General features: G+C 37.9%; 1 protein-coding gene across 2 annotated transcripts; it reads left to right on the top strand.

The window, feature by feature from the left end:
- Nucleotides 1–1,118: 1,118 nt before the first annotated feature.
- prph2lb (peripherin 2-like b) lies at nt 1,119–6,365 on the top strand. 2 transcript variants are annotated; one of them, XM_053488578.1, is made up of 4 exons: nt 1,119–1,390; nt 1,568–2,408; nt 5,282–5,528; nt 5,702–6,365. In XM_053488578.1, exons 2-4 carry the CDS (start codon nt 1,831–1,833, stop codon nt 5,942–5,944), a joined length of 1,068 nt encoding a protein of 355 aa, XP_053344553.1. In that variant the 5' UTR covers nt 1,119–1,390; nt 1,568–1,830; the 3' UTR covers nt 5,945–6,365. The 2 variants fall into 2 exon arrangements, with proteins under 2 accessions (XP_053344553.1, XP_053344554.1); XM_053488579.1 differs by having other exon boundaries at nt 1,595–2,408.
- Nucleotides 6,366–16,261: the final 9,896 nt, after the last annotated feature.

A 16,261-nucleotide genomic window follows, 5' to 3' on the forward strand; every position in this document is an offset into this window, starting at 1 on the left:
ATTATTATTATTATTATTATTATTATTATTTAAGTGAATAACAAAGTACATTAATTAAACTGTTGTAAAAAAAAATCTATAAATAATCACAGGTTTTCAAAAAGACAAAAGCTACAACATTTCACAAAATTACAAATTTATCATCATCATCATCATCATCTTTTTTTTTTTCATTCATTAAAAAAAAATTTATCTTAACTTGTAAATATTCATCTCCCTTAAATGTTCTGCCTTGGATTCAACGGCATGCTTAAAGTATTTCCAGAGCAGACTTTTACTAAATGTTTTGACACTATTTAAAGGCTTTAAGCACTCAGAGATGTATCGGGCAGAACAGCTCAGATGTGGATTATTGTTCATGTGCAGTTTAGATTATGGACACAAACAGCAACATAAAGTACAGATATAACATTTCGTAGCACGTCTCAGTTAAAATCACTACTACTGCATGAAAAACAAGCATCTTATATTGTACACTAAAGTGATAAAGATGAATTAACAGTTCATCCAGTTGGATTAGAGGATGTGATTATTATTATTATTATTATTATTATTATTATTATTATCAGGATAGCGCTTCTCAGCCCTGGTCCTACACATCTGAGTGTTGCATGTGCAGGGGACCACCAGGACCAGAAGTGACAAACATCTTTGTGAATGAAAAAAAAAAGGTTTGTTGTGTGTGTGTGTGTGTGTGTGTGTGTGTGTGTGTGTGTGATGGTTTTCATTCCAACAAAGCAGAAGCCATAGCTGGTTCCACATGTTTAATTAGTCATTCTTGTGCAGCATCTGTTTGGTTGGAACACACACACGCAGACACACACACACACACACACACACATACAGTACATACACACCAGCACTTTCTGGATCCAGTTGGACATCCCTGCATTACCTCTTAACATGAGTAACATGAGTAGTGTTTTTCTCACAGTGGCCAAGAAGTGCAAAACAGATGATTTATTTAGTTTTTTGTTTTTGTTATTTTTCTTTACACTTCTCGGCCACCATCATTTCTTCAGTTTGGGTGAAAATGATGTCGCAAAATGTTGGACTGCAAATTCTAGACTTGGTTTAAACCAAACCATAATTTAGATTTTTATTGCTTATTCAAGTGTGTTCACCTGCGTGTGAACTTCCAGATAGTGAAACACCCCCTCTGGGCTCGGATTGGTCGAGTCAGTCCGGCTCTGTTCCATTAAGTCCTGGTGATAAGCCGATTACCTGACTCAGAGGCGAGCCACTACTCCAGCCGTACTCACGACTCTGCGCTCACCTGAAAACAGACCAACAATGAGCGACGTGAAAAAAGGATAAAAATATTTCTAAAAACCAAAATCAGTATGGATTTCTCTTGTGAAAGGAGAACCTGAGCAGCAGGACAATGAAGGTACCGTACGTGTCCTTTTCTGTAGATAAAATGCCGGCACACGTTAGTCTGATGTTGAAATTTGTTTCTTAAATAATTTTATTCTAATTTCATTTTAAACTTGGTATAATATAATGCAAAAAAAATCAGAAGGTTTATTTTTTCATTTTGAAACTATTGCTTTGTTCTGTTGGTCAGAAGGTGTTGATTAATTTTCCATGCCAGAACCACAACTCTGCTCCATCACATCTCGATGCCACTGATTATTTTCCTCTAACAGAATGCCACGCTATATTGTCTTCTATTTTCCTCCATCTTGGATTTTCATGCAGCTCAGACCATCATGGAGAGGAGTACAATACCCCCACTAATCTGATTACGAGGGGTTTTTAGACATAACCCCATGCTGTGACCGTATTTCCGCCCCTCCCCCGCACTCAGACCTACTGCCCTCTAATAAAATGGCGGTCTTGAAGGTGACCTTCACCAAGACGAGACGGGACAATCTGGCCCAGGCGCTGTGGGTGCTCAACTGGGTCTCTGTCCTCACAGGCCTGGTGCTCTTCAGCTTGGGCCTTTTCTTAAAAGTGGAGATCCAGAAGAGACGGGAGGTCATGGCTAAGGAGATCCATTCCGTGCCACACATGCTGATCACCGTGGGCCTGGCCGCCTGTGGGATCAACTTCCTGGGCGGGAAGATCTGCTACGACTGTGTGGATGCCGATAAGTTCCTGCACTGGAAGCTCCTCATGCTGCCGTACATCATCTGTACCTTCTTCTTCACCTTCTGCATCCTGGTGGGAGCTCTGATGTGCTACACCATGCACAGGGACCTGGAGGCGGCTCTGTTTTCGGGGCTGAAGGATGCCATGCGTTACTACGGGGACACGGACGTGCCCGGGCGCTGTTACATCAAGCAGAATGTCGATCTCCTGCAGATCCAGTTCCAGTGCTGTGGAAACGATGGGTTTAGAGACTGGTTCCACATCCAGTGGGTCAGTAACTGCTATCTGGACATGACCAGCAAGGAAGTTATGGAGTGAGTACAAGCTTCTTTGTTCATTTTAATTTTAAGAAAAAGTGCTTTAGTATTTAAAAAAATTTACACAGTGTTCGGTCGGATGTTTAACAATTCTAAAGCCTTAACGAGAAGTAACTTTAATAACGCATATTGTTTCTGAACTAAATTGAAGTGAGTTTTATCTGTAAAGTAAACAGTAAAACATTGAAACAACTAATTCAGACTTACGTGCTGAAATAAACGGAAATTTAACACATGAAGCTAAAAACACAAGATTACAAAGAGATTTTTTAAAAAGACTATTGAAAAAAACGTATGCAAAATAAAAAAAAAAACATTATTAAAAACATTAGTATTATTATTTATTTTATTATTATTCGATAAGGATATGTCCACACCTACTGTATTAGTCTTTTTCTTTAATTTGAATCTAAGTGATTTTTTTTATTGATTTGCTCTTTGATTTGATTTGTTTTCTGAATTAAAGAGGAAGTTGATTATTTTGATTTATTCGGTCTGTGACTTGGTTTATTTTTCTGAATTAAACATGTAGTAAACTACATTTACTCTTTGGTTTGGTTTGTTTGTCTGACACAGTGGAAGTTGATTATTTTAATAATTTTGGTCTTTAATTTAGTTTGTTTTCTGAATTATAAAGGTAATTGATTATTTTGATTCTGTGATTTTGTTTAGTTTCAAGACAAATGAGACCTGATTCTTTGGAATATTTTGTTTTTGTTGTTTGTTTATTTTCTAGATTTTAGCTATTTTTATTCATATTCTATTTGGTTTGATTTGTTTCCTGATTCAGTGAGAAATCTATTCTTTTAATTAGTTTGCTGTTTGGTTTGTTTTCCTATTTAAAAGGAAATTAATTCTTATGATCCATTTAGTCTGTAATTTGGTTTGCTTCCTAAATCAAATGAGACTACAGTAGTTTCTTTTTATTTATTTCTTTTTATTATTTTTTGGTTTGTTTTCTGAATTAATTGAATTAAATTGAATCTTTTTTTCGTTTGTAGTGTAGTCTGATTCAGTGGGAAATTTGTACTGTTGATTTGTTTGCTCTTTGATTTTAATTGTTTTACTTTCCAAACGGATTCTTTTTATTTTTTTTATTTTTTTATTCTCCTTTTTGGTTTCTGAATTAGAGTGAATTTGATTCTTTTGAAAGAAGAAAGCTTCCTGGGCCCAGTTTCTCTATAACGCACAGTATTTGCGCGCTAAGAAGACTCTTAAGATATATCTTAAGTGATAACTTTTCTAAGTGTATTTCTCAAACTGTCTCTTAGGAGTCTTCTTAAGTCGCTGCCTCTTACGTCCGACGTTACAAGGCGCTGTCTACAGAAGGTACTGAATTAGCTGACATCGGTGGCTCAGGAATCGATTTTTGACTCCTTTTGCATGACAGCGTTGGGAAAGACGGCACTTTCTATGCAAATTAAACAGTGCATTAAATTCTTTTAATAGCGGTCATTTCGACATGGGTTAACTTATCAATAGCATGCCATAATAGACAAATATATAAATTAAATCACCAAACTGTCGCTTATATTTTCATGTAACCTGTAGTGAAACGAACCGAGTATACAGTACAATCATAGTTGATTGACAAACAGCTGACAACACTCTTCACCAGCTTCAGAAACAATGTGAAGCATGTCAGTGGTTGGGGTTGTATAGCGCACTTATGGAATGAATACGATGAGATGACAGAGTGGAGGTTTAATACCCCTACAGTATCTCACCTACACGGTTTCGCGCGGTGGCTGTAGGTCAGTTTTGGTGCCGTGATAACGTTTCCATTTTACCACGCAAAAAAATACGACGCGTTGGCCTGGCAAGTGCAGGTCTGAGCAGGTCAACAAGCTCCATAATCTGTTGCTTTGGAAGGCAAAACTTTTTTTTTTTAAATATTCACCTCAGGCAAAATATGAAAAGGGCTGAAATTTTCCCTAAAGGAAAAATGTACATAAACCTCATGGCTCCGCGGACGGCGCCGTCTTCAGTTTAGCACAACAACACGCTGTATCGCTGCCAAATTGTTTTCCACCTGTTTAATATTAAAAGTGATCGCCAATTTTAATGCATTAGTCACATTATGAAATAGGCTAATTAAAAGTCACTCTATTAGTTCTGATAGTAAATAAAATAAAATGCATAAGCAGGTCTAAAGTATATTCCATTATTAATATGACTTTAATAACGTGCCATAATGCGCTTCCATACACTGCTGATTTATAAAGACTGCTGCTCAGTGGCGGCGACTAGCGTCGTGAGCTGAAACTACGCTAAGAATGAGTTAAGGTTGGTCCAGACCAACCTTAAGAACGTGTGACTTAACTAGGAGATACTAAGCGTAAGAACGTTTCGGGAAATGCGCCATAACGCTAAGAAAAGGGTTAAGGTACAACTTAAGAACTACTTAGCGATAAGAAGCTTTCGAGAAACCGGGCCCTAAACTGTTTTGAGTCGTTGTGCTCACTAAATAATTAGATAATTATATAAATAACCACTTTAAAGCTTATCAGTTGTATATAATGTTTATATTGTCTTTTTGTCCAAATGTCCAGAACACATGGACTTTTTTTGTTAGTTTTTTGCAGCGCTCCAGCTTTATGCTCTGGCTGAAATTAAAAACACACAGTAACATTTAGTTCATTTCATGCCGTTCAATCAAACTCATAACCTAATCATTTTCTCACTATGGCTGAAACTAAATGAATTTCCCTCTGATTCAGACTCGACTAAACCAGACTAATGTGTGTGAGAGCTTCCTGAGTCTTAAATCTGAACTCCCTGAGAGATGAGCTATACAGCACCTACAGTTACTCAGAGTAGAGTAACTCAAATCCGTCTAAATCAAATGATCGCTTTCTGTTTCCTGTTAGTCGTCAGAGAAGCAACGTGGAGGGGAAGTACCTCCTGGACAGCGTTCCCTTCAGCTGTTGTAACCCGTCCTCCCCTCGGCCCTGCATCCAGCACCAAGTCACCAACAGCTCTGCACACTACAGCTACGATTATCAGACGGAGGAACTGAACCTGAACCAGAGGGGTTGCAGACACGCGCTGCTGGATCACTACACCTACATCATGCAGTCCATCGGCTTCATCGTGCTCATCATCTGGCTCTTTGAGGTCTGATATATTATATTATTATTATTATAAAATGATATATAAAATATTTTTTTAACATTTATGGAAGGAGTCTCCAGTCTCAGGGCGAAAGCTGTAAATGAACGTTTTCTGACATTGTAAGCACAGAGGACTTCTCTTGATCTTCTCTTTATCTTTTCTTCTCTCTCCTAAAGCTTGCTGTGCTCACCGGAGTCCGTTACCTACAGACCTCCATGGAGAACATGCTGAAGTTAGGAAACCCTGACTCTGAGTCAGAGGGCTGGCTTCTGGAGAACAGTATCGCAGCGACGGCGCGCTATAACTTTAACATCATTAAGAACCTGGGGAAGTGCTACCAGGTGGACGACGACCCCAACATCGACGTCCCGAGCAGCCGAGGGAACGTCCCCACTCAGCAAATCCCGGGGGTCAGCTAGCGAGAGGTTCACTGCCAGACTGCCAGAAGTCACCCGGTGCCATACTGAAGAGATGCTGAGAGAACAGTTTCAACAAAAGAACATAAATGAGAAGGAATTTGTTGCACAAACAAAAACAAAAACCATCTTAACCGCCTTGTTTAAAAATCTAACATCTTTATTTTTATATTGTACCAAATACACATGATTTGCAGCAGCCTGAGTTCCTTACTCATTTAATGATATTAATTACCTTTAATCATCGCTGTGTAGCTCCGTAGTGTGCTTTAACTAATCAATGTAATTAATCAGTAAAGTCGGACTTAAGGCTCAATGAAGCCAGATACATCTGGGCCTGGCGATTATCAGAATAATCAGATGACTTTAGGGCTGTTGTATTAAAGAGGAAAAGAATATCTGCTGCTTCAAGGAACAAAAATAAACTAAGTTTATGTTTTACAATATGGTTGTTCATTTATTTTTCAATGACCAGGGAAAACCTGTAACATATGAAATACAACAATGTTGTACTATGATGATACGCAGATGAATAAATCTACTGTATGCACAATAGTCGACATCATTTTTAAAGAAAATAACTGATGTAAAGTGATGTTAAACCTGATTTTTTTATTTTTTTATTTTTTTATTTTTATTTTGTGGCCAGTGTTAAATTAAATTCATTGACTCAGTGTTAATGTATAATAATGTTTTTAAAGTTTTCCTTTGTAACTCTTAGACTACTTGACACAACTGGTGATATTTTGATATAGGAAACACATACAGTCAGGGCTGTAATTTTTGGAACATAGACATATATAGTCATTTTTTACCTTATATTTATTCAAGATTCAAGATTTAAAAACCTTTAATAATCTCAGAGGGAAATTGCTTATTCTTAGTTATAATTGCTCACAGTTGTTATCCAGTAGAAAGTAAAGAGTAATAAATAGGGAAAAAATGTAAATAAAATAAAATAAGATAGAGTACAATGCAATACAATTCAATACAATAAAAGAATAAGTACCATATTGCACAAAAAACTTTTTAAATAGCTTATTGCAGGTCCGAGGTTATACAGTACAAGCCAAACTTTGGTGTGTTTGACACACATGTTTCAACAACCGGTCGCACAAAGAGCGTTCTCAATAGTGTTTTCACGCAGCATCAAGTGTAGCTTTTAAAAGGGAACATATACTGTAAATGTAACCTCACTTATAAACATATAAATGTCACCTCTTTTACCTAGTGCAAAGTAAATGTCCTGGATTGAGGGAAGATCCTCAAGGAGGAAGGCGTGTTCGAAAGCAGAGAAGGAAAAGCAAGAGTTTAGGAGTGATAGTGGGGGCTTTGAATGTTGGGACCATGACAGGGAAGGGAAGAGAGTTAGTTGATATGATGCAGAGAAGGAAGGTGGATATACTGTGTGTCCAGGAGACCAGGTGGAAAGGTAGCAAGGCTAGAAGCTTAGGATCAGGGTTCAAGTTGTTTTAACATGGTGTGGATAGGGAAAGAAACGGAGTAGGAGTTATTCTGAAAGAGGAGTTTGTAAGGAATGTTCTAGAGGTGAAGAGAGTATCAGATAGGGTGATGAGTCTGAAGCTGGATATTGATGATGTGATGTGCAATGTTGTTAGTGGTTATGCCCCACAGGTTAGAAGAAAAGGAGAAATTCTGGAGTGAGTTAGATGAAGTGATGCAGAGCATCCCCAGAGGGGAGAGAGTGGTGATTGGTGCAGATGTTGGGGAAGGGAACAGAGGTGATGAAAATGTGTTGGACAGGTTTGGTCTTCAGGACAGGAATGTAGAAGGACAGATGGTGGTGGACTTTGCAAAGAGGATGGAAATGGCAGTAGTAAATACTTTCTTCCAGAAGAGGCAGGAACATAGGGTGACATATAAGAGTGGGGGCAGAAGCACTCAGGTCGACTACATCTTGTGTCGACGTTGTAATCTGAAAGAGATCAGTGACAGCAAAGTGTTGGTAGGGGAGAGTGTAGCCAGAGGAAGTGGGAAGTGGGACTCTGAGAGAACTGAAGAGGGTCAGGAGACAGGAGTACAGGGAGATGCAGCGTAAGGTGAAGGTAGCAAAGGTGGTGGTAATTAATTAATTCATTATATTACAGTAAGTTAATGTAAATACAGATTTCAGTATTTAAGTATAAACATGACATTACAGTGGATTACTATTAATTAATTAGAATAATTACAGAATTACAGTAAACTACAATAAATAAAAAACAATTTTTTGATTAAATTCATTAATTATTTTTAAAAATAATGATTTTTAAACATTAAATAACACTTTCACCTCCCCTTCCTTCACTTTAAAGGTTTATATGGTCTATAGTTAATCTTGGCTATACATTTACACCTAAATCCAATGTTAGCAGTGGGCTACCTCATGTTAAGCTAGCTAGCATGCTAACAGTATAGCAAAATTAGAAAACACGCACACATTTAGGACAATGCCATTAACACCGCATAGCGATACAATACAATAACTAGTTAAATAATATTTCATGTTGTAAAATAATCAAAGTTGCTTTCACCACTCACCTTAACTGAATGATGTGACGGGACCATCGCTCAGGTTCGGCCGTGTACCTCCTCCACGACACGCCCCTCTTCTAGATTATTCCAACTGGGCAAGTTTTCTTGGCTGAACTTTGAAATGTCATCATGATTAAATTCTGATATGTTGCGAATGTTTACCGTTTAATCAATAATAAAGTCTATAAGAGAGTTATAGTACTCCATCTTGTCTCAGTATCTCAATAATGACATACACAAACCGTTACTGTGAACGTTTATGAGCTGTCATTTCAGTTAGCGTGCGCAGCTCTAAATGCATTATAACCGTACCGCGCATGCACACGCTATGGGACTACATGGCATGTTCAGTAGTTCAAACTCTGGCTGTGGATTAGATGCGATTAGTCTTATTGGTTGGTGAAGCCAAATCATACAGTTGTGCATATTTAAGCTTGTCTTAGTTTTACGATGGAAGAGTATAAGAGGAAGTTATTGTTTGAGGAAAACGTTACTGTATGGAAGTATAATAGTGCCAAAATTCCTCAAAGCAAAATAGCAGGTTGAATTACATGAACTGAAAAAAACGTGTTGCAATAAATATGTTTGAATTTTTTTTGCATTGCAATTTGATCTGAATTGAAAAAAATCCTCAGAGCATTTACAATGTTTGAAATTTTTGCCACTGCAATTTATTGTGGTTGTTTATTTCAAGTGAAAATGTAATCCAAGCATTTAAAATTCAATGCAAAAATATTCAAGTTACTAAATTGCAGTTCAAAAATATTTTCAAGTGTTAAAAATACAATCTTCATTATTTTTCAATCTTACAAATTCAGGTCGACAAAATTCAGGTTGCAAAATTCAGGTAATAAAATTCAGGTTGTAAAAATTCAGGTCACAAAATTCAGGTAATAAAATTCAAGTCGCTAAAATGACAGGAAGAGCAGTGGAGAGCCGATTGCTGCTGTCCGTGCCTCAGTGTACTTTAAAGTGTGCTTCCTGCTCCCTGTGCAGTCTACAGTGGTTAATCAATCGGACTGTAGGTCCTACCGTCGCCGCGCTCGGCGGTACCGTTTGGCTTTGTGCGTTTGCTGGCTTTTACCGTTGAGTGGCGCTATATAACTACAGACTGACGCCTCATTCCTTAGTTCATTCTCTGCTGGATTAATGAGACACGGAGTTTTAGAACTGCACGTAGTAGCGGATAAAATCAAGTAAAACATTGTAGTTAAACAAATTTATAATCACAGAACTAAAATGACGATACAAATGTAGAATTTAAATTAAATTAAATCTTATTAGGATCAAATTTAAACAAAATAAATGTTAACACAGTGAGCCTTTAAATTTTATCACGTGTAATTAGAAAAGACGCGTGTAGGGTTTTGTGTCGTCTTATATCTTGTGTTCTTTAAATTTATAGTAGATTTATTAACTAAAATAAATGACCATAAAAATTATAACATTGTCAGGACGTTCTACTGCGTCAGCTGATGTTGGTCATTCAGCCCCGCTTGTGTTTGTGCGTTATTATAAGAATGAAATGCAGTAGACTGTTATGATCTGTAACGGATTCGACCCATGTTGCACGGGCGACACCATAAAGCACGGACACGAGGAGAGGTCTTACGGGAAAAGGGTAATTTATTTAGGTAAAATGGGGAAGGAAAGTGTTGAAGGAGGGAGAATGGAAAGAATGGGATAAAGGTTGTGCATGTGCATTTCCGGGGGCTGTGCCACACTGGCATGCGGGCACACAGCTGACGATAAGTGTTGGTGCGCGGAGTGGCAGAACTGAGCACGCGGAGGCAGCGCTCCTGCACGCTCCCTCGTGACGGCGCTTCTCCCGCTGTCGATGGCCGGCGCGAGTTCTCGCTGACGCAAAAACCTAACCACACTTTTCCTCTTCGGCAGCGGGGCTGCGAGGGCGGGCACGGTGCGGGAGTGAAGATGCCGCGGGAGCTCGCGCAGCTCTTTCTCGCGCTGTCCTCAGCGCGGAGATCAAAGGGCGGAATTCTAGTGCCCTTGTTTAAAGTCCCCGGGGCGCGTCACATCTTCCCACTGACATGCTTCTTTCATATTCTCCATTACATCACGTACTTCCCAGACCTCAGACAAACCTCCGCGCCTTGCTTTTATAATGCGGAGCAAGCCCGAGATCATATTAACGTTAATTATCGCCAGCCGGCACAAATAGGCGGCTGCCGTCCCTTTGCTGCCTATTCAGGGAGCCTACGGAGTGAGGGAGTAGTTATAGTAGATTTGGGCGTACACCCATCACACGCGCACGCCGTGGCAGATCATCATAATTGTCCTAAACTTGTATTTCATAAGGTTTTCCGAGCGGTGGTACAGCGCAACGGGGGTCATTATTTACTATTAAACATTAAACGAATTTACAAAACTTAATGCGTGCGATTAGGAAAGTAAAGAAGAGGATCCTGATGCTCAACATTCCGGAGACCAAACCCCATTTAAATTAAATTAACAAATATTGCATGTAAATAACACTAGCCCACGTTTAAAACAGCATTTTATTTAGATTATAAAAAAATAATCCTGCATCTGTTTTAGGTGTTCCAGCTGCCACTGTTCTAGAATTTAAATCAAATCTTATTAGGATCAAATTTAAGCACAATAAATGTTAACACAGTGAGCCTTTTGATTCTATCACTTGTAATTAGAAAAAAAGCGTGTATGGATTTTTGTCATCTTATTTCTTGTGTTCTTTAAATTTATAGTAGATTTATTAACTGAAATAAATTACCATAAAATTAAAACAGTGTTAGGACGTTCTACTGCGTCAGCTGATGTCGGTCATTCCGCCCCGCTTGTGTTTTTGCGTTATTATAAAAATGAAATGCAGTAGACTGTTATGATTTGTAACGGGTTCGACCCATGTTACTCAAACAACTCAGTTCAGGTGTAAGTAAATGTCTGTGCTGTTTGGGGGAGGGACGTGCTAATGATTTGGTCGGCTCTGTGTGTGTGTGAGAGAGAGGGGGGTGTCGCGGTGGTTGATTATTCAGTGAAACAAAGGCTCAGCTGAAAAATGTTAGGCACATCAGTCACTTAACCCCCAATAAAAGGTATTTGAGTGTTTTGATAGTTGTAATATAACAGATGCGCACTGAATACTAAACCAGGCACGGAGATTAATGAACCAAGATAGCCCCCATACCCGTTTAAAAAATAAATAAATAAATAAATACCAAATAATATTATTGTGTATAGACTGATTAAAAACAATGCAATTTATGCTATCATAAGGAAAATAACAAGTTCTTCCATTCCAATGATTAAAAAAGGTAACAATGTCAATTTTAGAATCTAGAATCCAGGAGATTAAAATTACACATATTGAAATCACTGAAAGTCTCCAGAAGAGCCTCAGATTCAAGAGGTTTTTAAAGTGGGGAGAAGTGCATTTCAGTTCCTCTGAATGTATAGGTGAGAACAGCCGATTCACACCTGGGGAGGGTGAATAATTTGTATTTGAATGTTGTCTGGCATTGTAAAGCACTATAGTGACACTAAAAGAACAACCCAGGATTAATAGGAATTCTTATACTGCATAAACATTATTTAGCACAAAAAAATTCCTCACGCTCGGGAAAACTATGCGTGCGGTTGAGCGCTTTTTAGACTATAGAAAATTAAATCGGAGGGTTTTTATTTAGACTATTAAAAAAATAACCTGCGTCTATTTTTAGGCGTGCCAGCTGCCACTTTTTAGTTAGAAGTTTTCAATACAAAGCTTATAATGCCCACATGACATGACGGAATAAGGCACGGCTGGTGATGATTGGGGTTTGTTGGGTTACAGTGGATTTTACTACGCGGTGTGAGTGCAATGGCCATCCGTCTGCTCGCGCTGACTCTGCTCTCCGCGGATGGCCCCCTCCCACCTCTCGCTCCCTTGAAGTCCCCGGGGCGCGTTCCATTTGCCCTGCTTGCATGCCGCACTTCCGCGTTGTTGCACGCGCGCTGCATACACAGCGCGTAGTAAAATCCACTGTAGCCCAACAAACCCCGAGTATTTTATAGCGCGGGGTGCAAGCCCGGGCAACCATAGTAACGATAGCTCACCAGTCATGTGTAATTCTGCGGTCCCGCTGCTTCGCATGTCTGAAGGGGAGGCCGCCTAACTAGTGAGCGAGGAGCGATATTGATTTGGGCGCACGCCGTGACAGGCTGAAAAAACTGCTGTCAGATTAATGTGCAAAAACTATATAATAAAACTATATAAGACTACATGCCTTTATAAGACTCAACTTTTATTTAAGCGCACTCACAATAACGAAAAAACGTTGTGATTTTGTAAGTGTTGTGATTTTGTAAGTGTTGTAAGCTGTGCTGCTCTGTATTGTTTTTGGTGAACTTAAGCGCGTCAGAAAATGAACGCAAACGTTTTTTTTAAAGTCTGCTTGCTGTTTTCCCGACGCGTTCATAATCATTAGTCTACTTCTGCCGGTGCGCTCTGGAAAACTTAATGCATGCGGCTGAGCGCTGATTAAAACTATGGAGTAAATTAAAGAGGAGAATCACGATTCTGAAGTCCTAAGCCCAAACCTCATTTAAATTAAATCAACAAATACTATAAGTAAAAAAAAAAAAACAATAGCCCACGTTTAGAAACCGTTTATAAATTCTTTCCGACATGAGTTGGCCCGGTGTTATGCGCAGAGCGCCGGGAGATTTCCTGAAGCTCAGAAATCACTGGGCATTTTTTCTAAATAGCCGCTATCTTTAACAACTGATGGAGGTTTTGAGCTGTATACACACGCATTCCTGCCTAAACAACTCTTAAAACTACACCTGTGACACAATAACAGTAATATTTCAAACATTCTGCAGGCTGATATTTGGAGAAAGGAAAGAATAATGAATAAACCAGTTGTTGGGTCAAAATAACCCAACCAGGTGTTCATTTGTAAACTACATCTCATATGAGCCAACATGAGCAACCCAACAATGTGTTTAAAGTACCTGAAATAATCCAGAACTTAAATAACAATAAACAGATACAGAGATACGCTGTATAACGGTCACTGTTGTATTTACGGCAACGAGCGAAAATGTCACTTTGCGCCACCTGGCGGCCATTTTACGAATGACTTTGAAATGCAACTAATTTATTTTGGCCGCTGACGTTTTCACGCGGCGGTGAGCGCGACGGTAATAACCATTCCAATTGATCAACTACTGTACTTCTCACAAACTACTTACCGATCGGAACGCAGCCCTCTTAACTAACAGGCCGGGTTGCCAGTTTCACAATAAAGTGTGTATGTGTTAAAATTACTCCTCTGCCGTAAACACTATATTCAAAGCAAAGCCAGCGCTCTTTCATTCACACGCGCGAGCGATGGGTTTCCCGCCCCTGAGCTCGGTGATGTTACAGTCTGTAGAAACATTCAGTACAGCAGCAGAAACAAATTTAGGAAGCAGTGAAACAGCATGAGTTCAGCGCGTGACACCAGAGTAACTGCAGAAGTCTGACTCTGATAGGGACAATTCAAGACAAAGAATAAAGACAGATATATACGATAGATAGATAGATAGATAGATAGATAGATAGATAGATAGATAGATAGATACTTTATTGATCCCGATGGAAATCCCAGATATCCAACAGCAATAGAGACAGTAACAGTAAGACAGGTTATAGACTCCACACTGTATATCTTACAGTCAGTATACAGTCAGTACACACAGGGTGATGTGGGAACTGACCAGAGTTACTAGTGCAATGATAAACAAAAACTATATATAAAAAGTATATAAAGATAATAAATATAAATTACAATGGGGTTAATTGCAGTGCAGCCAATGGTGTACAATGTTATAAGTGACAAAGTCACAGTGCGACAGGTATTAATGAGGCGCCGTATAGGGCTTAAATCAAACTTCACTCATACACACATATGAAACAGTCACACATACATATGCAGGCCCGTAGCCAGCCTAGTGCAAGAGGGGGTTCTTCTTTTTTTTTTAAGTGGACCTTTTTTCTCAGTATTTTGTATTTCATTTTGAGGTTTAAATACTGCATTTTAGTGACATGTGCTGGATTAGCTTGTGTGCCGGTATCATAATGTGCATGCTTTTGAAAAATTTTACCAATAATTATCTAATAATAATAATATACAAATATTACGGGAAAAGACGATCAGTTAATGTACTTACAAGACTGTGGGATGAATAGAAATTATTTTTTGTGGGCTTATTTTATTTATTTAGCAATATTTCATGATATACCACGTATAGACACTAGACAGCATCGCCGATGGTTAATAGAATAATTTAATAAATTTACTAATTTAATATAATTATTTATTAATTCAAAATAAAATGTTAATAAATCCTATATGACTTTATACTTAATATTAAACTGAAACTGAAATGTTGTAATTGCGTTGCATAAAATAATTTATATAATTTATTTATATTATATTTTTATCAGACTGACATTAAACCGTACTATCCACACTTTACGTTTTTCTTAATTACAAAGTTTTTGTGTTTACCTTTATTTATAAGCAATATAAATTAACAAAGTGTAAACATCATGTATGTTGTTTCTGCTGCTGAGGAAATTAATCCCCTCTTGTTACTGAATGTGACTGTAACATCACCGAGCTCAGGGGCGGGAAACCCATCGCTCGCGCGTGTGAATGAAAGAGCGCTGGCTTTGCTTTGAATATAGTGTTTACGGCAGAGGAGTAATTTTAACACATACACACTTTATTGTGCAACTGGCAACCCGGCCTGTTAGTTAAGAGGGCTGCGTTCCGATCGGTAAGTAGTTTGTGAGAAGTAGACTACACAGGGAGCAGGAAGCACACTTTAAAGTACACTGAGGCACGGACAGCAGCAATCGGCTCTCCACTGCTCTTCCTGTGATATCCCGGATGTAAAGACCTGCATTTTAGCGACTTGAATTTTATTACCTGAATTTTGTTACCTGAATTTTATTACCTGAATTTTGTCGACCTGAATTTGTAAGATTGAAAAATAATGAAGATTGTATTTTTAACACTTGAAAATATTTTTGAACTGCAATTTAGTAACTTGAATATTTTTGCATTGAATTTTAAATGCTTGGATTACATTTTCACTTGAAATATCCAACCACAATAAATTGCAGTGGCAAAAATTTCAAACATTGTAAATGCTCTGAGGATTTTTTTCAATTCAGATCAAATTGCAATGCAAAAAAAATTCAAACATATTTATTGCAACACGTTTTTTTCAGTTCATGTAATTCAACCTGCTATTTTGCTTTAAGGAATTTTGGCACTATTATACTTCCATAGGACACTAACTGGTCTCACGTGGTGTTTGTTGTGGCTCATCACTGTATGCTGTTAATTGAGTTTTTTTTATATGTTCAATAAAACTATAATATTTCTTATTTGTGTTTCATGTATCTCACTTATATCTGGGTTTAATCTCATTATAGTCTTGTATATGGCTCATTTGCATAAGCATATTGTAAAAAAATATATAAAGAAATAGATATATTGAATCAAATTCAATAAAAAGCGTCAATTCCTTATGTATTTTTTATAATATTGTAAAATATTAACACAATATATTATTCAGTATATTGTAAATATATTTAGATCAGAACACTAAAGCATTTAATAAATTGAGATCTAATATATAAAGAAATATATATTTTCTTTGGGTAAGGGTGTACACAAATGTTATGAATGTGTTTTGTGGACTTATTTCAGTGACTTATATAAAAATCAAGGAGCAGCGGCACAGGCGTGATAAAGAGCGGCCTGCAGGCAG

This window comes from Clarias gariepinus, chromosome 27 (genome assembly GCF_024256425.1).
Source record: "Clarias gariepinus isolate MV-2021 ecotype Netherlands chromosome 27, CGAR_prim_01v2, whole genome shotgun sequence".
Taxonomy (NCBI): domain Eukaryota; kingdom Metazoa; phylum Chordata; class Actinopteri; order Siluriformes; family Clariidae; genus Clarias; species Clarias gariepinus.

Coding starts and splice junctions, on each gene's coding strand:
- prph2lb (XM_053488578.1), top strand. CDS start 1,831: ATGGCGGTCTTGAAGGTGACCTTCACCAAGACGAGACGGGACAATCTG. Junction 2,409..5,281: donor ACCAGCAAGGAAGTTATGGA/GTGAGTACAAGC, acceptor GTTTCCTGTTAG/TCGTCAGAGAAGCAACGTGG. Junction 5,529..5,701: donor TCATCATCTGGCTCTTTGAG/GTCTGATATATT, acceptor TCTCTCCTAAAG/CTTGCTGTGCTCACCGGAGT.